We start from the raw sequence: 22,809 nt of genomic DNA on the forward strand, positions 1-22,809 counted from the left end.
AACAGGCTGATAAAAAAAAACTCAGCTGCAGACATGTGCTACCTTTTACTTAAAAAGATGATTCAGAGGGAAAAATGTAGAGCCACAGAGAACTAATTCCAAACCTTGAAGCCTAATGGAGTTTGCCTGGCTGGATCTTGAAACCGCTTAGAATTGATGACTCTTTTTTTTTTTTCCTTCCATTTCTCCCTTTTGAATGGGTATGTCTCTAATTATTGTTCTATGCATGTTCCATCACTACACTATATAGGAGCAAAGAATCTGTTCTTTCTATTTCAACAAGTTCACAGATGAAGAGAAATTGTGTCTCAGTATGGATCTTACCTATACACCTAATTTAGATGATTCAAATAGTGAGACTTGGGACTTCTGAGTTGATGATTATTTAGATGAAATTTTGGTACCCATTATGGGGTTATTTCTGCAATAAATACCTAAAAAAAAATATGAGAGTGACTTTGGAACTGGGTAGTAGGCAGAGACTGGAAGAATTTCGAGAAGCATGATAGAAAAAGCCTAGATTGCTTTGAATAGACTGTAAGTAGAGAAATGGACATTAAAGACTTGGCACTGAGGGCTCAGAAGAAACAAAGAAAATGTTATTGGAAAGCGGAGGGATCCTTGTTATATAGTGGCAGAAAGCTTAGCAGAACTGTGTCCTGCAGGTATGTGGATTCTGGGCCACTTGACCTGATCTCTTAGATATCTTTTTCTTTGTTTACTTGTTGTTGTTCTAGTTCAACTTTATCTTTTAATCCTTCTCTAAATGTTTCATTTCTGTTATCATTAAAGCAGTTTTTTGGAGTTCCCGTCATGGCTCAGTGGTTAACAAATCCGACTAGAAACCATGAGGTTGCAGGTTCGATCCCTGGCCTTGCTCAGTGGGTTAAGGATCCAGTGTTGCTGTGAGCTGTGATGCAGGTCACAGACTCAGTTCGGATGCTGTGGTGCTGTGGCTCTGGTGTAGGCCGGTGGCTACAGCTCCGATTAGACCCCTAGCCTGGGAACTTCCATATGCCAAGGGAGCGGCCCTAGAAAAGGCAAAACTAAAAAAAAAAAAGTGTATATATAATTCAGTGGCATTAATTACATTCATAATGTGCAACCAAAACCACTATTTCTATAACTTTTTCTTTACTCCAAATAGAAACTCTGTAGTCATTAACTAATAAGTCCTTTCTTTGCTCCCCACAGCCTGGTAACCTCTAAACTATTTTGTCTCTCAATAAATTTGGCACTCTAGGTACTTTAAATAAATGGGTCATACAGTATCTGTCCTTTTGTATCTGGCTTATTTCAGTTAGCAGTGTTTTCAAGGTTCATACATCTTGTGTCAGAACTTCATTTTTTTTCTATAGCTGAATAACATTCTATTGCATGTAATTCCACATCGTGTTTATCCATTTATCTGTGATGGACGCTTGAGTTGTTTGTGCTTTTTGGCTATTGTGAATAATGATGTTATGAACACTGGTATACAAGTATCTGTTTGAGCTCCTGCTTTCAGTTCTTTTGGATATATACTTAGGAGCAGAACTAATGGATAATACAGTAATTCAATGTTTAGTTTTAAAAGGTATTAAAACTAGTGAATGCACCATTTTACATTCCCATTAGCAATTTATGAGGGTTCAATTTCTCCACATGCTCACCAACACTTGTATTTTCCTTATTTATTTTATTGTATTTTATTTGCTTTTTAGGGCTGTACCTGCGGTATATGGAAGTTCCCAGGCTAAGGGCCGAAAAGGAGCTGCAGCCGCCAGCCTATGCCATAGCCACAGCAATGTGGGATCCAAGCCACATCTGCAATCTACACCACAGCTCAGGCAATGCCAGATCCTTAATCCACTGAGCATGGCCAGGGATCGAACCTGCATCCATCGTTATGGATGCTAGCTAGGTTCGTTGAATGCTTAGCCATGATGGAATTCATTATTATTTTTTGATAACATTCATTTGAAAGGGTGTAAAGTATTTCATGGTAGTTTTGATTTGTATTTCCTGTAATAATTAATGACACTGAGGATTTTTTCATGTGCTCATGGCCATTTTGTATAATTTCCTTGGAGATATGTCTATTCAAGACTTTGCTCACTTTTTTTTTTTTTTCTTTTTACAGCCACATATGTGGCAATATCTGTGTTAGGGGTCAAATCAGAGCTGCAGCTGCAGGCCTATACAACAGCCACGGCAATGCCAGATCAGAGCTGAGTCTGTGACTTATGCTGCAGCTTGTGGTAATGCCAGATCCTTAACCCACTGATTTCCAAGAATTTTTCTGTTCTGCAAATGTTCATTTTTTAATGGCCTCCTGTTCTTGTTTTATGGATACAGTAGCTTTTCATCTCTCTGAAGGTCTAAATTTTAGTTTAGTTGGCTTTTAAAAAAATATTTCTCCTGTTGCCTTTACTTTTGTTTCCTTCAAGGTCCTCTTTTTTTTTTTTCTTTTTTGTTTTGTCCTTTATCTTAACATCTTGGATTTCCCTTAAATATTTGGTCCTATTTAAATACATACCTGCTCCTATGTCAAAGTAAAATGCTTTACAGGAGTTCCCGTCATGGCTCAGTGGTTAACAAATCCGACTAGGAACCATGAGGTTGCGGGTTCGATCCCTGCCCTTGCTCAGTGGGTTTTAAGGATTCGGTGCTGCCGTGAGCTGTGGTGTAGGTTGCAGATGCGGCTCAGATCCAGAGCTGCTGTGGCTCTGGTGTAGGCCGGTGGCTACAGCTCCAATTCGACCCCTAGCCTGGGAACCTCCATGTGCCGCAGGAGCGGCCCAAGAAATTGAAAAAAGACAAAAAAAAAAAAAAAAAGCTTTACAAAGCTGATAGAAGCTCTCTATGCATACAGAGGGCTTGCTGACTGATCGTTTTCATTGAGGACTTTCAGATGTTATCTTAGTTTTCCCCCATTGCTTGGTCCATTTCTCAAGAGAAAAATCGGTCTCAAAATTAAAATCCTGACTGCCAGCATTCTAGCAGTTAAGAGAGTCAAAAGTCTCACTATTTAGTATAAATCCTTTCACAATCCCCTTCCTCAGACTCATATTCCCACCCTTAGGAATGCCTGGTGTCCCTGAGTCTGGACTCTTTAGGTAAGTCACTGGAAGGGTGTGGAGGTGATCTGGAGGTTCAACTCTAGACTTTCAATTAATCCTTCTGTTTCCAGCCCCACATGCGCTCCCACTTTTCAGGAGTACATGGTGTTCTAATTTCTCTGCACCTTTCTAGACAGGAATTAGCCTGCTTAATGTCTGTCTTCATCTGATGCTAGCACTGAAGCCGGCATTAGAAATTTATCCATTCAAGAGTTTCCGTCGTGGCTCAGTGGTAACCAAGGCATCTAGTATCCATGAGGATGCAGGTTTGATCCCTGGCCTTGCTCAGTGGGTTAAGGATCCAGCATTGCCCTGAGCTGTGGTGTAGGTCGCAGACGCAGCTGAGATTCTGGGTTGCTGTGGCTATGGGGTAGGGCAGCAGCTACAGCTCCATTTCAACCCCTAGCCTGGGAATTTCCATATGCGACGGGTGCAGTGCCAAAAAGAAAAAAAAGAAAAGAAACTAAATTTATCTAACCATGTTCCAGCTTCCAAATTTTAACTGCCATCATCTTCTCTTCCACTGCTTTCTTTTTTTTTGAGGGAGAAGAGTGCGTTTTTGTTATGTCTTTTGTTTTAAAATCCCCTTTCCATCATTTTAGAGATTTCAGAAGGAGGAACAGTGGGTTATTTGTATAAAACCTGCCCACATTTAAGTGAAAGTCCTTCATGTTGTTTTATCTTTGCTTACTCACCCCTGTAAGAGTAGTCAGTTCTGGCACTTAATATAAAAACAAGGTGTGTGAGATCTAGTTTCCCTCAATTTCCATCGATTATTAAGAAACCTACTTTATGGCTTAAAGACAGACACGGCTGAGTGACATCCACAACCACCATCCTTTCCAGCATTCTGCAGTCTTTTAATATTTATAAAGTAACAGGGCATAGGATGGCTAGAAATAACTAGCTACAATAACCCTCAGAGCAGCCTGCTTCTATAGCTTCTCCTACTCAGTCCTTCTGGTGCTGACCTCACATTCAATGACAAGGCACCACTTTTTACCTAATTTCAGTCTCATGCTGGAATACAGTCTCTGAGTTAGTGCAAAAAGTAAAGAATTATTGCCAAGGATGTTCTGGCAGCCTCAAAAAGCAGCTCTGTGCAGCAAGGCTTTCTTCCCTCTACTCTGCAAAGGCTCCCAGGCTCAGGAGACAGAGTGATGGGAAGGGAACAGAAACCTCCTACTGTCTTTTTCATTATGTGGCTCTGCTTTTCTACCATAGGTCTTTCATCATAGATTAAGTCATTAGAAATATTTCCTGGTATGTGAGGATCAATCAAAGGCAATTACCAATAGTCTTTAAAATGACAGTACTGCTTTTTCTCTAGAATGTACCACCACAGTAGATAAAGAGTTCATACATCATTGATAATCCAACAAGAAGGAAGGCAGGTGCCATTTTTCCTGCTCTTCTACTCAGCGAATCCAAGGTCTTGGAGCAGAGATTCTCAGACCTAAATGTGCATCAGAACCACCTACTGGACTTGTTAAAATATAGACTGCTGTGTCCCACCCTCAGAGTTTCTGAACTGGTAGGTCTGGAATGGGAACAGAGTATCTGCGTTTCTAACAAGTTATCAGGTGATGTTTATGCTGCCTTCCTAGAGGCCACACTTTGAGAAATGCCTTAGAGTAATGTAAGGAGCAATTGCTACTAATTTTACAGTGCCAAGACAAGTATAAACTAAACTTAAAAGAAAAAAAAATTCCAAATACATAAAGTTTTGTCAGTAGAAATTGGTGTCCCAAATGTCATATTTGGTATAACACTGGCATTTTGTTTTTCTCTCTCATTAATTTCTATTTTGATCTTTATTATTTCCTCTACTTACTTCAGGTTTGATTTTTCTAACCCTTCTTTTTCTAACTTCTTGACATGGCAGCACAGATTCATTTTAGATCTTTACTCCTTTCTAACATACATGTTTGAAGCTATAAATTTCTTAAGAACCCCCTTAGCTATATCCCAGAAGTTTTAATTTGTCATTTTCAGTTTCATTCAGTTCAAGATTTTTCTAATTGTCTTTGTGATGTCTTCTTTGATCCACAGGTTATTCAGAAGTGTACTGCTTCATTTTCAAATATTTGGGGATTTTCTAGATTTCTTTCTGTTGCTGATTTCTAATTCTACTGTATTCAGAGAACAAACTGGGTATGATTTCAATCCTTTTAAATTTTTTGCAGCTTGTTTTATAACCCAGCACATGGTCCATTCCAGATAACGTTCCACACATGCTCTAAAAGAATGTATATTTTGTAGTCTGGGTGTTGTGTTTTACACATGTCAGTCAGGTCAATCTGGCTGGCAGTCCTTGTCTTAGCTCAGGTTGCTGTTAGAATATTCACCATAGACTGGGTGGCTTAAACAACAAACATTCATTTCTCATAGTTATGAAGGCTAGGAAGTCCATAGTCAAGACACTAGCATATTTGGTGTCTGGTGAGGGCCCACTTCCTGATTCAGAGACAGCTGTCTTCTCACTCTTTTTTTTTTTTTGGTCTTTTTGTTTTTAGAGCCACACCTGTGGCATATGGAGATTCCCAGGCTCGGGGTCCAATTGGAGCTGTAGCCCTTGGCCTACACCAAAGCCACAGCAACACCGGTTCCGAGCTGTGTCTGTGACCTACACCACAGCTCACGGCCACACCAGATCCTTAACCCACTGAGCAAGGCCAGGGATTGAACCCGTGTCCTCATGGATACTAGTCAGGTTCCTTAACCGCTAAGCCATGACGGAAACTCCTGTTTTCTCACTCTTCATCCCCTTACAACGGCACCAATCCCACTGTGGTGGCACTACTTCCATGACCCCATCTAAACCTAATTATTTCCTAAAGGCCCCACCTCCAAATATTAACAAACTGAGGGTCAGACTACAATATATGAATTTTCATGGCGGTTACCAACATTCAGTTCATAGCAATGCTATTCAAATCTTATATTTTTGCTGATTTTTGGTTCAGTTAGTCTCATCAATTGCTGAGAAAGGTGTATCGAGACTATAATTATTGAACTATTTCCCTTCTCAATTCTGTCATCTTTTGGTTCATATATTTTGGGGCTCCACTGTTAGGCACCTATACATTTATAGGTATTATATATTCCAAATGTCTTGACCCTTTTAACATTATAAAATGTCCTTTGCATCTCTCAGTAATATTTCTTCTTTTTTTTTTTGCTATTTCTTTGGGCCGCTCCCGCGGCATATGGAGGTTCCCAGGCTAGGGGTTGAATCGGAGCTGTAGCCACCAGCCTACGCCAGAGCCACAGCAATGCGGGATCCGAGCCGCGTCTGCAACCTACACCACAGCTCACGGCAACGCCGGATCGTTAACCCACTGAGCAAGGGCAGGGACCGAACCCGCAACCTCACGGTTCCTAGTCGGATTCGTTAACCACTGCGCGCCATGACGGGAACTCCTCAGTAATATTTCTTAAAGTCTATTTGTCTAATATTAATACAGCCACTCCAATTCATTATTTATTATTTGAATGGTATGTCTTTTCTCCTCCTTTCAATTTACTTGTATCTGAATTAAAGACAGTATAACTTATAGATAGAATACAGTTGAATCTTACTTTTTTCTTTTTTGCCTGACACATGGAGTTTCCAGGTCAGAGATTAGATCCCGGCTGCAGGTGTGACCCAAGTCACACCTGCAGTAATATCGGATCCTTAACCCGCTGAGCCAGGCCAGGGATCGAACCTGTCCCTGTGCTCCCAAGATGCAGCCGATTCTGTTGCGCCACAGCGGGAACTCCGAATTTTACTTTTAAAAAACATTTATTTATTTATTGGAATTCCTGTCGTGGCTCAGTGGTTACCAAATCCAACTAGGAACCGTGAGGTTGTGGGTTTGATCCTTGGCCTTGCTCAGTGGGTTAAGGATCCGGCGTTGCTGTGAGCTGTGGTGTAGGTCGCAGACGCAGCCCGGATCCCGTGTTGCTGTGGCTCTGGCGTAGGCCGGTGGCCACAGCTCCGATCAGACCCCTAGCCTGGGAATCTCCATATGCCGCAGGAGCGGCCCTAGAAAAGGCAAAAAGACAAAAAATATATATATAATATAATATATATATATATATATTATTTATTTATTTTTATGGCTCCACCTGTGCCATATGGAGATTTCCAGGCCAGAGTTTTGCTCTGAGCCACAGTGGTGACCCAAGCCACAGCTGCAGCAACAGCAGATCCTTTATCCCACTGCATCGGGCCAGCGACTGAACCCACACCTATGCAGCAACCTGAGCCACTACAGTTGGATCCTTAACCTACTGTGCCATGGTGGTAACTCCTGGATCTTGCTTTTTAAATTCAGTCTAATAATTAATGCATTCTGACTGGAGCATTTAGTCTATTCACAATATGTAATTATTGATATGACTAAATCCAAATCTGCCATTTTGCCTTTTTTTTTTTTTTTGGCTATGCCCAAGGCATGTGGAATTCCCCAGGCCAGGGATTATACCTACGCAACAGCAGTGACCTGAGCCACCCCAAGGAAAATGGCAGGTCCTTAACTTGCTGTGCCACAAGGGAACTCCCTGGATTTGTTTTTAGTATGTCTTCTTTTTGTTCCTTTTTTTCCTCCTTTACTGCCTTCTTTTAAAGTGTTAAGCAAGTATTTTTGGTATTATCATTTTTGGGGGGGCCACACTGGTGGCGTGTGGAAGTTATTGAGCCAGGGATCAAACCCATGCCATGGCAGCAACCAAAGCCATAGTAATGACAATGCTGGATCTTTAAGCCATTGAGCTACCAGGTAATTCCCTGGTGTATCATTTTAATTCCTGTACTGACCTTTTTCTATTTGTTATCACTAGCATTACAATATGCATCTTTAACTCATCACCATCTAGTTCAGGTTAATACTGACTTAGTTTTGTTAAATATTGCAGATCCACTCCAATACTCTACTCCTTTATGCTAAGTGTCACATACATACTTCTAGAAATGTTATAAACCTAACAACGTGTGGTTATTATTCCTTTAAACAATCTAACGTTTTCTATTTTTTTCTTTTTTTTTGTCTTTTTGGGGCTTCACCTGTGGCATATGGAAGTTCCCAGGCTAGGAGTCAAATCAGAGCTCCCAGTCATGTGACCAACCAAAATATCATCTACTTATCCAGCTGAGTCCATATGAGGAAGAGCCAGGCTGTTGAACAATGGGGCAGAGACTGCATGTACGCACTGCTGAGAATGCTTTCTAGCCTCAGCTGGGCCCCTTAGGTTTTTATCTGCAAGCAGTATTAAGCTCCCACACTTGGGAACTGACTCTGTTCCTGAAATACTAGGATAACAGCTGTGTCACATGTTAACTTCCAATCTTTTCTAGTCTCATTATCAAATTGATGATAAAAACATTCCTATCTTACCCACATCTATTTTGAAAGAGCCAACACCCTGAGTCTTCATATACACACTCTACACAGCAGAGTGGAGACAAGCTAGAATAGAGTAAAATGTTTCTTCATATTTAATAAAACAAAAAGAAACTAACCTCTTTTTTCTTCTTCTCGTTTAAGTTTATCTTCTTCTATTTCTTTCGGTAGTTTTTCCTTTTTCTCTTTCTCCACATCGTTATGCAAATGTTTTGTGGTATAGCTGAGTGCTGGTGAAAGAAGAATCTCTCCATTTTTGCAGAGTTCATCACGAATTTTAATAAAAAATTGCTGAAGTTCTACTGCATCTTCATATATTTCAGAATCTGTCCTATAACAGCATTAAGAATATTCATTTACACATCGTTGCTTCTTTTAAACACACTGACTATATGTTAAATTCTATTATATGATTCCTTAATGTGTGTTTGTTTATTTATTTTTCTGTCTCTTTAGGGCCACACCCTTGGCCTATGTTAAGTTCTCAGGCTAGGGGTCAAACTGGAGCTGTAGCTGCTGGCTACTCCACAGCCACATGGGATCCAAGCCTCGTCTGCAACCTATACTCAGCTCGTGGTACTGGCTGAGCCTTAACACACTGAGGCCAGGGATTGAACCAGCATCCTCATGGATACCAGTTGGGTTTGTTACTGCTGAGCCACAACACCTCCCTTTAATGTGTTAATAGATATAACAGACTCTGGGGAACCAGCAGAGAGGCCACACAGTGGAAGGTTGGAAAAAACTTATCTGTGTCATATTGAAAACTTTTTAAAGAGGAGTTCCTGTCGTGGTGCAGTGGAAACGAATCCAACTAGGAACCATGAAGTTGACGGTTCAATCCCTGGCCTCGCTCAGTGGGTTAAGGATCCGGCATTGCCATGAGCTGTGATGTAGGTCACAGACGCAGCTTGGATCCTGTGTTGCTGTGGCTGTGGCGTAAACTGGCAGCTACAGCTCCTACTAGACCCCTGGCCTGGGAACCTTCATATGCTGTGGGTGCAGCCCTAAAAAGACAGAAGACAAAAGAGAAAAAAATAAATAAATAAATAAATAAAAAAGAAAAGAAAAGAAAAAAGAATACCAGGATCTGAAAAATGATTCACAAAGGTAACCACAGACAAAGACTTAACAGCAGTTATGGAGAAATACGGGTCAAGGGAGTGTGAATAGTGTACCAAGCCCAGTCAGCTGTTTGCTGACACCAACCACTGAAGTATCAAACTTGGGTGAAATTTCCAGAATGCTTTTCCTCATTAGCAAAGGTGAGCTGGCAATCTACTATATTGCCAATAAAAACCTAAATGGATATTCTGCAAAGATTCTAAAATCTTCTCAGGTTATAGAAATGCTGACACTTGTAGGAAAGCAACAAAAATAACACTGGCCAAAGGAGGATTTCCTTGGTGGCTCAGTAAATTAAGAATCTGATATTGTCACTGCCATAGCTCTGGTTATTATGGTTGCATGGGTTCGATCACCGGCCAGGAACTTGCACATGCTGCAGGTATGGCCAAAATAAAATAAAGAAAAATGCCGAAGAGGGAAAAAAAACCCCAAGACACTATTTTTTTTTTGTCTTTTTAGGGATGCATCCAAGGCTTAAGGAAGTTCTCAGGCTAGGGGTCTAATAGGAGCTGCAGCTGCCAGCCTACACCACAGCCACAGCAAAGCCAGATCCTCAATCCACTGTGCAGGGCTAGAAATCAAACCTGCATCCTCATGGATACTAGTTGGGTTCATTACTGCTGAACCATGATGGAACTCCTAGAAGGGAAGTTAAGTTTGATGGAAACTTAAATTTGGTTGCTTCTTTTAGAACACTAATGTCTTCAGAATGAACTTAAAAGTGAGGAATCTGAGATTAAAAAGAAACTTTTAGGAGTTCCTGTTGTGGCTCAGCATGTTAAGAACCTGACTAGTAACTACAAGGATGTGAGTATGAGCCCTAGCCTTGCTCAGTGGGTTATGGATCTGACGTTGCCATGAGCTATGTTGTAGGTTGCAGGTGCAGCTCAGATCCCGAATTGCTGTGGCATATGCTGGCAGCTGAAGCTTCTATTTGACTCCTAGCCTGGGAACTTCCATATGCTCCAAGTGTGGCCCTAAAAAGCCAAAAACAAGCAACAAAAACCAAACAAACAAAAAAACCTCTTTATGGTATTTGAAGTTGGCAAATACAAATTTTTTTCTTCTTTTTATGGCTACACATGCAGCATGTAAGTCTCCCAGACTGGGGTCAAACTGGAGCTGCAGCTGCAGGCCTACATCACAGCCTCTGCAACACATCCAAGCCACATCTCGATTTATACCACAGCCTGTGGCAACACTGGATCCTTAACCCACTGAGTAAGGCCAGGGATCGAACCTGCATCATTATATACACTATACTGGGTTCTTAATCTGCTGAGCCACAAGGGTAACTCCATGAAGTGAAAATAAAATTTCAGTCTAACCTCAGATTAGTATCTTACAGCAAAGCACACCTGTACTAAACTCAAACTTTAAAGGAAAATGGTATTATTATTTCATTATTATTTCTAATTAAAAGCATTTCACCCTTTAAAAATACATTTTAAGAGTTTACACTTTTCAACAAATCTTCAATTTTGTCTCGTTTCTTCTTCTCATTGGCTCTAATCTAGATGATTTAGCAGTGTGCCTTCTGTCCCCCATAGAATATACCGCTCTAATTAGTTCTGCTAATTAAAATTCAAAATAGTACCCCGTCAATTGTAATCAGGTACCTATGCTGAAAGAGCATAAGAGCACATCAAAACAAAATTCTTTCTTCTGTTTTACATTAAATGTCAGACCTTCTCGAAAAGAAATGACTTTGAAAACATACCGATTCATCCTTCTTGCCCTTTCCAACACTTCAAACATATGCTCTTGAAATAAATCGAGCCTCCGGTAGCGATTATTTTCAACATTCTTCCTAATTATGTCAAAAGTAAGAGGAGGTTTGTTTGGAAAGTTGGGATCCACGGCAGGAATTTCTGCTAAGGAATCACTGTAGCATCTTCCTTCATCATCCTGATGACTCATGACTGACACAAAAAGATTATGGATAAGTTCTTGAATCAGCAAGGTCACATTTGGAACATGAGAGTCCTCATCTCCTTCTAGGTCTCTCCGTGTTTCAAGCAGAACTTTATGCAAAACAAGGGCATCTTTGTAGATCAAAGACTCAGGCTCATTGTATGTACAGGCATTGTTAAACATCATGACAAAGTCCTCAACCATAGAGTCTATATCTTGGTATTTGTTGGCCATCATGTGACTTCGAATTTTTTCCATGTCCATGGGTTTTTTAATGGTCAAATAGTAGTCTGGCAGCTCGGATCTGGAGGGAAGCCTCAGAAATATGGCACTGAGGCGGCGACCCCTCTTATCAGTATAGTTCTTTACAGCTTCATAGACTTCATTTAGTTTCTGCTGCATTGGAGTCATGTATTTTGATTTTTTAGGAGAAATACCACTCTTCCTACCTAAAGAATGAGAATTAATGTTAAGTGGATAAAATAAATGAACCTAAATTATTTGTATATAGTTGATAGCATAATTGCAAGGAAGAGACTATTTCAAGTGATTTATAGAACACTATAATTAGCATGTTTTTTTTTTTTTTTTCTTTGGTCTTTGCCTTTTCTAGGGCTGCTCCCGTGGCATATGGAGGTTCCCAGGCTAGGGGTAGAATCAGAGCTGTAGCCACCAGCCTACGCCAGAGCCACAGCAACATGGGATCTGAGCCGAGTCTGTGACCTACACCACAGCTCACAGCAACGACAGATCCTTAACTCACCGAGCAAGGCCAGGGATCGAACCCACAACCTCATGGTTCCTAGTCAGATTCGTTAACCACTGTGCCACGACGTGAACTCCTAATTAGCATGTTTCTAATGAAATATATCCTATCAACAAAGAAAGAACTAGAAAAACAAACTTTTCAGTTCTCATATTTCTGATGGGGAGTACTAAGTACTGTTATTTTTTATTTTATTTTTTTTTGTCTTTTGTCGTTTTTGTTGTTGTTGTTGCTATTTCTTGGGCCGCTCCCGCGGTATATGGAGGTTCCCAGGCTAGGGGTTGAATCGGAGCTGTAGCCACCGGCCTACGCCAGAGCCACAGCAACGCGGGATCTGAGCCGCGTCTGCAACCTACACCACAGCTCTCGGCAACGCCAGATCGTTAACCCACTGAGCAAGGGCAGGGACCGAACCCACAACCTCATGGTTCCTAGTCGGATTCGTTAACCACTGCGCCATGACGGGAACTCTGGTACTGTTATTTTGAGGTAGTTGTGAATAAGGTAGAATAAAGAAAAAGAGTAGTGATGTGACATTTTAAGTCCACCTCCCATGGTATCCTTGGGAACTGATATTTTTATCAAGGGAGAAAAGAGATACAGAAGTTAAAACAGAGGACATTGAATAAAGCCTGTGTAGTTTTGAATCTCAATTGAGAGTAGCATATGAACTTATGATGTATTTTCTCTTTAAATATAAAATAAACACACACATAATTTCTTAGTTCTATCCACTGAAAATTCTAGTAACAGTGACTAACCCAGTTACAGTATACTCCATACAGTTTTACTATTAAGATTATAGTTTTGGAGTACTGATTTCAAATACTGATAGCAGTAGCTCTTCGGCAAATGGCTGACTCCCAGCCTACGCAAGATGAGCCTTGTATCATCCTAAAACACTAGACAGTAAACAATCTATCAATGACTTTTTAGCATGGTCATGTCAGAAGACCAGAGCAGCCAGCCCATGATAATGTAAGTATCAACAATAACAATAAGCACCAGGGTTCTTAATGATAAAAACAATCAAAACAAACAATGGGGTAAATGTCGGAGAATGTTAATAAACCAATGCATTATTTTCTTTGTATTTCACTATTTTGAAAACTAGTAAATAAGGGGGGGAACATCTAGTTTTATCCTTTCAAAAAACCAAAACAAGGAGTTCCTGCTGTGGTACAGGGAATTAAGAATCTGACTGCAAGAGTTCCTGTCATGGCTCAGGGGTTAGCAAACCCAACTAGCATCCATGAGGACACAGGTTCGATCCCTGTCCTCGCTCAGTGGGTTAAGGATCCGGTATTGCCATGAGCTGTGGTGTAGGTTGCATACGTGGCTTGGATATGACGTTGCTGTGGCATAAGCCAGCAGCTCGACCCCTAGCCTGGGAACTTCCATATGCTCACTGCAGAAGTGAGGTTTGATTGCCAGCCCAGCACAGCAGGTTAAAGGATTGACACTGATGCAGCTGTGGCACAGGCTGCAGCTGCAGCCTGGATTCAGTCACTGGCCCAAGAACTTGCACAGGTACGGCCATAAAATTAAAAAAAAACCCAATAAACAAAAACCAACCAAACAACACATAAAACAAACAGAAAACATACTACTGGGTAACCAAACCAAATACTAGATAAGGTAGAGTTCTCTACATTGAAGTATGCCAGCTTGTAAATGAGCAAGGACAGATAAAATTAAACTATCACTATTTTACATCTCTCTAATGAATTAATATAATAAGCAACAATAGCTAGACATAATAAGAAACAACCAGATACTATGTTCCACCTGATGGAAGAGGCTATATCACTCCTAAGTCAGTTTCTGTGCTAAAGTGAGGGGAGAATCAAATTTAAATTTAAATCAGATCTAGCCTCTGGCTCCAACTACCAATTTATAAGAAATATAAAGGATAAAAGAACCTGTGAAACTATAGCAAAGGATAAAATTAGCAAAACAGAGACCCTGGGAAACTACAGTACAAACCCAATTCCTTTAACAAACTGCAAGGGGGAAAAAAGAGAGATGGAGGAGAATTTACAAATTAAAAATATCAGTCAGGAGTTCCCACTATGGTGCAGTGGAAACGAATCCAACTAGGAACCATGAGGTTGTGGGCTCAACCTCTGGCCTTGCTCAGTGAGTTAAGGATCCAGCGTTAAGCTATGGCATAGGTCACAGATGGGGCTAGGATCTGGCATTGCTGTGGCTGTGGTGTAGGCCGGCAGCTACAGCTCTGATTCGACCCCTAGCCTGGGAACTTCCATAGGTCGCAGGTGCAGCCCTACAAAGCAAAATAAAAATAAATAAATAAATAAATAAAAATATCAATCAAATGCAATGTGTGGACCTTATTCGGATTCTACTTCATCCAGACATTGCCCCAGTATAAGGGTAGAAAACCTATTATAAACATCTTTGCCAGGCTGAAACTGAATCTAATCAAACCTTTAAAGTTAACTTCCATTTATAAGAAATAAGGGGAATAAAGGAAAAAGTTAACTGACATCACAAGGAGGTGAAAGTGAGTAATCCAAAACTTGGGTCTGTATAAAAAAAGTGACTAGGTGTCTAAAGAGTCAATGGTGAAAGTTCTTGTTGTGGCTCAGCAGTAAGGAGCCCAACTGGTATCCATGAGGATGTGGGTTCGATCCCTGGCCTCACTCAGTGGGTTAAGGATCTGGCACTGTGGTGAGCTGTGGTGGTTACAGATGTGGTTTGGATCTGGTGTTGCTGTGGCTGTGGTGTAGGCTGGAAGCTGTAGCTCTAATCTGACCCCTAGCCTGGGAACTTCCATATGCTGCAAACACAGTCCTAAAAAGCAAAAACAAACAAACAATAAAGAGTCAATGGAATGAAGATTAAAAAAGGGGATTGCTCTAAATTATAAATTTAAGGATAAAACAATCAAATATAATATACAGAACTTAACTAGATCCTGATTTGAAGAAAACTGAAAAATACATTTGTGAGACAATCAGTAAAATCTGAAAATCTGTCAGATATTAGATGATATTAATATCTAATATTAATATTAATTAATTAATATTAATATTAGATAGATATTAGGTGTGACAATGACTTCATGGTTATTTGAAAAATCTGCACACTTTATAGATGCATACTGAAATAAAATGACATGATTGGATTTGGCGTAAAATAATTTAGAACAAAGAAAAAAGAAAAAAGGGAGATATAAGAAATAAGCATGGATTCGTGGCCAGGCTACCTGCACTGGAATGGGGCTTGCTGTTAACTCAGCCAAACAAAGATTTCAGGCTACCCTCGGGAAAGGAGGCTCCTGGTCCTTGGAACCGTACTTCTACCCAGCATTCGCACCTGAGGAGTTATTTTCCAGGATGCATCTTTGAGAGAGCACTGAGTTGTTGAGACCATCTGTGACTAACATAAAAGGCCTCGATATAAACTTTTAAGATTCTGGTGGGTGAGTGTGGAAGCTACTCTCTTGGAGTCACTCAAAGCAAGCTCACAGCAAGTGAAAGAAAGGACAACCCCAGTGTGGAGCTCAAAAACAATTCAGAGGACGGGATTAAGATGGCGGAATAGAAGGACTGGAGCTCAACTTCTCTCCTAAAAACAACAAAATTCACAACTAAAGACTGAGCACTCTTCACCCAAATGGACCGGAAACCTTAAGAAAGATATCCTAAGCCAGAAGAAAAAGAAGAGGACACATCAAGAGGTAGGAGGGGTGATTTCGTGATATAAACAACCCCATACCTCCTGGGTGGGAAGCCCCATAGACTGGAAACTAACTGGTTCACAGAGACTCACCTACAGGAGTGAGAGTTCTGAGCCACACATCAAACTCTCATGTGTGAGGATCTGGCACAGGGAGAAAGAGCCCTGGAGCACCTGGCATTGAAGGCCAGTGCGCAGGAGCTCCACAGAACTGGGGAAAATGGAGACCCCATTCTTAAATGATGCACACAGACTTTCACATGCACTGGTCCCAGGGCAAAGCAAAGTCTCCATGGGAATCTGGGTCAAACCTGACTGCAGTTCTTGGAGGACATCCTGGGAAAACAGGGGTGAACATGGTTTGTTGTGAGGGAAGGACATGGAAAGCAAAGCTCTTTGGAATATTCAGCAGCCAGTGCCATTCTCTGAAAGTGGCCATTTGGGGAAAATCTGGCCCCACCCATCAGTCAGCTGCTGAGAAGCCCCAGGGCAAACAACAACCCAGGTGGGATCACAGCCCTGCCCCTCAGTAAACAGGCTACCTGAAGACCCCTCAGGCACACAGCTGCCTCTAATCCCATCCAGCGACTAAGCCCCACCCACCAGAGGGATTAGAATCGGCTCCACCTACCAGTGGGCAGGCATCAGCCCCTCCCATCAGGAAGCCTACACCAAGCCCCCATACTGACTTCAGCCACAAGGGGGGCAGACACCAGAAGTAAGAGAGGCTACACCTCTATTGTCTGTAAAAAGGTCACCACACCAAAAACCTATAAAAATGAAAAGACAGAGAACTATAACTCAGATGAGGGAGAAAGGAAAAACCCCAGAAAAACAGCTAAGTGAGGAGGAGATTCTTAGCCTCCAGGAAGAAGACTTTATAGACTGTTGATGCTGAAGATGATGCAAGACATTGGAAATAAACTGGAAGCAAAGATGGATAACTTATAGGAAACACTGAGCAAAGAGATACAAGATATAAAACTTAAACAAGAAGAGATGCAAAATACAATAACTGAAATAAAAAATTCACTAGAAGCAGCTAACAGCAGAATACAGGAGGCAGAAGGATGAATAACCGAGGTGCAGGACAGATTAGTTGAAATTATGGATGCAGAACAGAAAAGAGAAAAAAGATTGAAAACAAATGAAGAGAGTCTCAGAGAACTGTGTAACAACGTTAAATGCACCAACATCCATATTATACGGGTGCCAGAAGGAGAAGAGACAGAGAGGAGACAGAAAAAATATTCCAAGAGATAAGAGCCGAAAACTTCACTAACATGGGAAAGGAATCACTCACTCAAATCCAGGAAGCACAACAAGTACCATATAAAATAAGCCCAAGGAGGAACATCCCGAGACACATATTAATCAAACTGACCAAAATGAAAGACAAATAGAAAATCTTGAAAGCAGCTAGGGAAAAGAAACAAATAACATACATGGGAACCCCAATAAGGTTATCGGCAGATTTTTCAGCAGAAACTCTGCAGGCCAGAAGGGAGTGGCATGATACACTTAACGTGATGAAAGGAAAAAATCTCCAACCAAGATTACTTTACCCAGCGAGGTTCTCATTCAGATTTGTAGGAGAAATCAAAAGCTTCACAGATAAGCAAAAGCTAAGAGAATTCGGCAACACTAAACCAGCCTTACAACAAATACTAAAGGAACTTCTATAGGCAGAAAAGAACAAGAGAAGAAGGAAAGAAAAAAGCTGCAAAACCAAATCCAAAGTAATTAATAAAATGGCAATAAGAACATACATATCAATAATAACCTTAAATGTTAATGGACTAAATACCCCAACCAAAAGACATAGACTGGATGAATGGATACAAAAATAAGACCCATATATATGCTATCTCCAAGAGACCCACTTCACTTCTAGGGACACATACAAATTGAAAGTGAGAGGATGGAAGAAAATATTTCATGCAAATGGGGATCAAAAGAAAGCTAGAGTAGCAATACTCATATCAGACAAGATAGACTTTAAAATGAAGAATATTTTAAGGGACAAAGAAGGACATTACATAATGATCAAAGGATCAATCCAAGAAGATATCTACGCACCCAACACAGGTTCACCACAATATATAAGGCAACTGCTAACAACCTTAAAAGGACAAATGACAGTAACACAATAATAGTGGGGGACATTAACACCACACTTACAGCAATGGACAGATCGACCAGACAGAAAATCAATAAGGAAACAAAGGCCCTGAATGACACATTAAACCAGATGGACTTAATAGAAATTTACAGGACATTTCATCCAAAAGCAACAGAATACACATTCTTCTCAAGTGCACATGGAACATTCTCTAAGATTGATCACATCCTGGGCTACAAATCCAACCTTGGTAACTTTAAGAAAATTAAAATCATGTCAAGCATCTTTTCTGACCACAACGCTATATGACTGGAAATCAACAACAAGAAAAAAAACTGCAAAAAACACAAACACGTGGAGACTAAACAACATGCTACTAAACAACCAATGGATCACTGAAGAAATCAAAGGAAATTAAAAAATACCTGGCAGCAAATGACAACAAAGATATGACACTCCAAAACCTATGGGATGCAGCAAAAGCTGTTCTAAGAGGAAAGTTTATAGCAATACAAGCCCACCTCAGGAAACAAGAAAATGCTCAAATAAACAAGCTAACTTTACATCTAAAGCAGCTTGACAGAGAAGAACAGACAAGACCTAAAGTTAGTAGAAGGAAAGAAATCATAAAGATCAAAGCAGAAATCAATGAAATAGAAATGAAGAAAACCATAGAAAAGATCAATGAAACAAAAAGCTGGTTCTTTGAAAAGATCAACAAAATTGATAAACCTTTAGCCAGACTTATCAAGCAAAAAAGAGAGAGGACTCAAATCCATAAAATTAGAAATGAAAAAGGAGAAGTAACAACGGACATCACAAATACAAAGATCATAAGAGATTACTATATGCAACTATATGCCAATAAAATGGAAAACCTAGAAGAAATGGACAAATTCTTAGAAAAGTACAATCTTCCAAAACCAAACCAAGATGAAACAGAAAAGATGAACGGACCCATCACAAGAACTGAAATTGAAACTGTGATTAAAAAACTTCCAACAAATAAAAGTCCAGGACCAGATGGCTTCACAGGCAAATTCTATCAAACATTTAGAGAAGAGCTAATACCTATCCTTCTGAAACTATTTCAAAAAATTGCAGAGGAAGGGATACTCCCAAACTCATTCTATAAGGCCACCATCACCCTGGTACCAAAACCAGACAAAGATTCCACAAAAAGAAAACTACATGCCTATTTCACTTATGAACATCGATGCAAAAATCCTCAACAAAATACTAGCAAACCGCATCCAACAATACATTAAAAGGATTGTACATCATGATCAAGTGGGATTTATCCCAGGGATGCAAGCATTCTTCAATATCTGTAAATCCATCAGTGTGATTCACCGTATTAACAAACTGAAGAATAAAAACCATATGATCCTCTTGATAGACACGGAAAAACCCTTTGACAAATCCAACAGCCATTTCTGATAAAAAACCCTTCAGAAAGTGGGCATAGAGGGAACCTACCTCAGCATAATAAAGGCCATATATGACAAACCCACAGCTAACATCATTCTCAATGGTGAAAAGCTGAAAGAATTGCCACTGAGATCAGGAACAAGACAAGGATGTCCACTCTTGCCACTACTATTTAACATAGATTTGGAAGTCCTATCCACAGCAATCAGAGAAGTAGAAGAGATAAAAGAAGTCCAAATTGGAAAGGAAGAAGTAAAACTATCCCTATTTGCAGATGACATGATACTATACCTAGAGAATCCTAATGACTCTACCAGAAAACTGTTAGAGCTCATCCACGAATCTGGCAAAGTTGCAGGATACAAAATCAATACACAGAAATTGATGGCATTTCTATACCCTAATAATGAAAGAGCAGAAAGAGAAATGAGGGAAGCAATCCCGTTTACCATCAGATCCAAAAGAATAAAATACCTAGGAGTAAACCTACCTAACAAAAGACCTGTACTCTGAAAACTATAAGACACTGATGAAAGAAATCAAAGATGACACAAATAGATGGAAAGATATACCATGCTTGTGGATTGGAAGAGTTAATATTATCAAAATGACTATACTACCTAAGGCAATCTACAGATTCAATGCAATCCCTATCAAATTGCCAAGGACATTTTTCACAGAACTCGAACAAAATATTTTAAAGTTTCTTTGGAAGCACAAAAGACCCAAAATAGCCAAAGACATCCTAAAAAAGAAAAAAGGAGCTGGAGGAATTAGGCTCCTGGACTTCAGACTATACTACAAAGCAACAATCATCAAAACCACATGGTACTGGCACAAAGACAGAAATATAGATCAGTGGAACAGGATAAAGAGCCCAAAATTAAACCCATATACTTACAGCCAACTAATCTATGACAAAGGAGGCAAGAATAGACAATGGAGAAAGGACAGCTTGTTCAGTAAGTGGTGCTGGGAAAACTGGACAGCCACATGGCAAAGAATGAAATTAGAACACTCCCTAACACCATACACAAAAAGAAACTCCAAATGGATTAAAGACCTAGACATAAGACCAGACACTATCAAAACTCCTAGAGGAAAACATAGGCCAAACACTCTCTGACATAAACGACAGCAACACCTCCTCAGATCCATCTATCAGAGTATTGATAACAAAAACAAAAATAAACAAATGGGACCTACTCAAACTTCAAAGTTTCTGCACAGCAAAGGAAACCCTAAACAACACAAAAAAACTCCACAGAATGGGAGAAAATCTTTGCAAGTGAATTGACTGACAAGGGATTCATCTCCAAAATTTATAAACAACTTCTGCAGCTCCATACCAAAAAAACAAACAACCCCATCCAAAAATGGGCAGAAGATCTAAACAGACAGTTCTCCAAAGAAGACATACAGATGGCCGAGAAACACATGAAAAGATGTTCAACATCACTCATCATTAGAGAAATGCAAATCAAAATCACTATGGGGTACCACCTTACACCAGCCAGAAAGTCTACAAACAATAAGTGCTGGAGAGGGTGTGGAGAAAAAGGAACACTAGTACACTGTTGGTGGGATTGTAAATTGGTGCAACCACTGTGGAAAGCAGTATGGAGATTCTTCAGAAAACTGAACATAGAAGTACCATTTGATCCAGCAATCCCATTCTTGGGCATCTACCCGGAGAAAACCATGACTTGCAAAGACACATGTACTCAGATGTTCAGTGCAGTGCTATTTACAATAGCCAACACATGGAAACAACCTAAATGTCCATTGACAGAGGAGTGGATCAAGAAGAGGTGGTACATATACACAATGGAATATTACTCAGCCATTAAAAAGAACGAAATACCAGCATTTTTTGCAACATGGATGGACCTAGCAACTATCATGCTAAGTGAAGTCAGCCATACAATGAGACACCAACATCAAATGCTTTCACTGACATGTGGAATCTGAAAAAAGGATAGAATGAACTTCTTTGCAGAACAGATGCTGACTCACAGACATTGAAAAACTTATGGTCTCCAGAGGAGACAGTTTGGGGGGTGGGGGGATGTGCTTGGGCTGTGGGATGGAAATCCTGTGAAATCAGATTGTTATGAGCATTATACAACTACAGATGTGATAAATTCATCTGAGTAATTAAAAAAAATTAAAAAAAAAGAAATAAGCATGGCACAATCTTGATAAATGCTGCATAAAAGGTATAGACAGGAATTCATGGTACTATTCCTTCTATCTGTATATGTTTTGAAGTTTTCATAATATAAAATCAATAAATGAAAAACAAATTGACAATGTAAGTTAAAATCTCCTATCCTTGAACTTCAAAAAATTTATATATGGGAATTCCTATTGTGGTTCAGTGGGATAAGGACCTGATGTTGTCTCTGTGAGACTGAGGGTTCAATCCCTGGGCAGGCTCAGTGGGTTAAGGATCTGGCACTGCTGTAATGTAGGCTGTGGCATAGGCTGTAGATGTGGCTCAGATCCGGTATTGCCATGGCTGTGGTATAGGCCAGCGGCTGCAGCTCCAATTCAACCCCTAACCTGAAAACTTTCATATGCTACAGGTGTGCCCATGAAAAAAAATTTATGTATGTATGTATTTATTTATTTATTTATTTATTGTCTTTTTGCTATTTCTTTGGGCCCCTCCAGTGGCATATGGAGGTTCCCAGGCTAGGGGTCGAATCGGAGCTGTAGCCGCCGGCCTACGCTAGAGCCACAGCAACGCGGGATCCGAGCCGCGTCTGCAACCTACACCACAGCTCACGGCAACGCCGGATTGTTAACCCACTGAGCAAGGGCAGGGACCAAACCCGCAACCTCATGGTTCCTAGTCGGATTCGTTAACCACTGTGCTACGACGGGAACTCCCTATGTATTTATTTATATATATTTAGATAGTCATTACAGAGTTTCTGCTGTGGTGCAATGGGTTAAGAATCCAACTGCATGGGTTAAGGATCCAGCATTGCCATGAGCTGTGGTGTAGCTCGCAGACGCGGCTCGGATCCCGTGTTGCTGTGGCTCTGGTGTAGGCCAGCAGCAGCAGCTCTGATTAGACCCCGAGCCTGGGAACCTCCATATGCTGCGGGAGCAGCCCTAGAAAAGGCACAAAGACAAAAACAAAATAAAACAAAAACAATAACAAAAAACAAAGAATCCAACTGCAGTGGCTTGGATCACTGAGGAGGTGTGAGTTTGATCCCGGCCTGGTGCAGTGAGTTAAAGGATCCT

General features: G+C 40.4%; 1 protein-coding gene across 16 annotated transcripts in view; it reads right to left on the reverse strand.

Moving 5' to 3' along the window:
* Window positions 1–22,809, reverse strand: part of PBRM1 (polybromo 1) — a 128,872-nt gene that overhangs the window by 40,876 nt on the left and 65,187 nt on the right. For all 16 annotated transcript variants that reach the window (XM_047776411.1, XM_047776354.1, XM_047776372.1 and 13 more), the window contains 2 exons: window positions 11,337–11,979; window positions 8,608–8,819 (listed from right to left, as the gene is read on the reverse strand). In XM_047776411.1, the coding sequence (XP_047632367.1) occupies window positions 8,608–8,819; window positions 11,337–11,979 (855 nt within the window). The remainder of the gene's footprint in view (window positions 1–8,607; window positions 8,820–11,336; window positions 11,980–22,809) is intronic.

Source organism: Phacochoerus africanus, chromosome 1, assembly GCF_016906955.1.
Source record: "Phacochoerus africanus isolate WHEZ1 chromosome 1, ROS_Pafr_v1, whole genome shotgun sequence".
In the NCBI taxonomy this organism is placed as follows: Eukaryota; Metazoa; Chordata; class Mammalia; order Artiodactyla; family Suidae; genus Phacochoerus; species Phacochoerus africanus.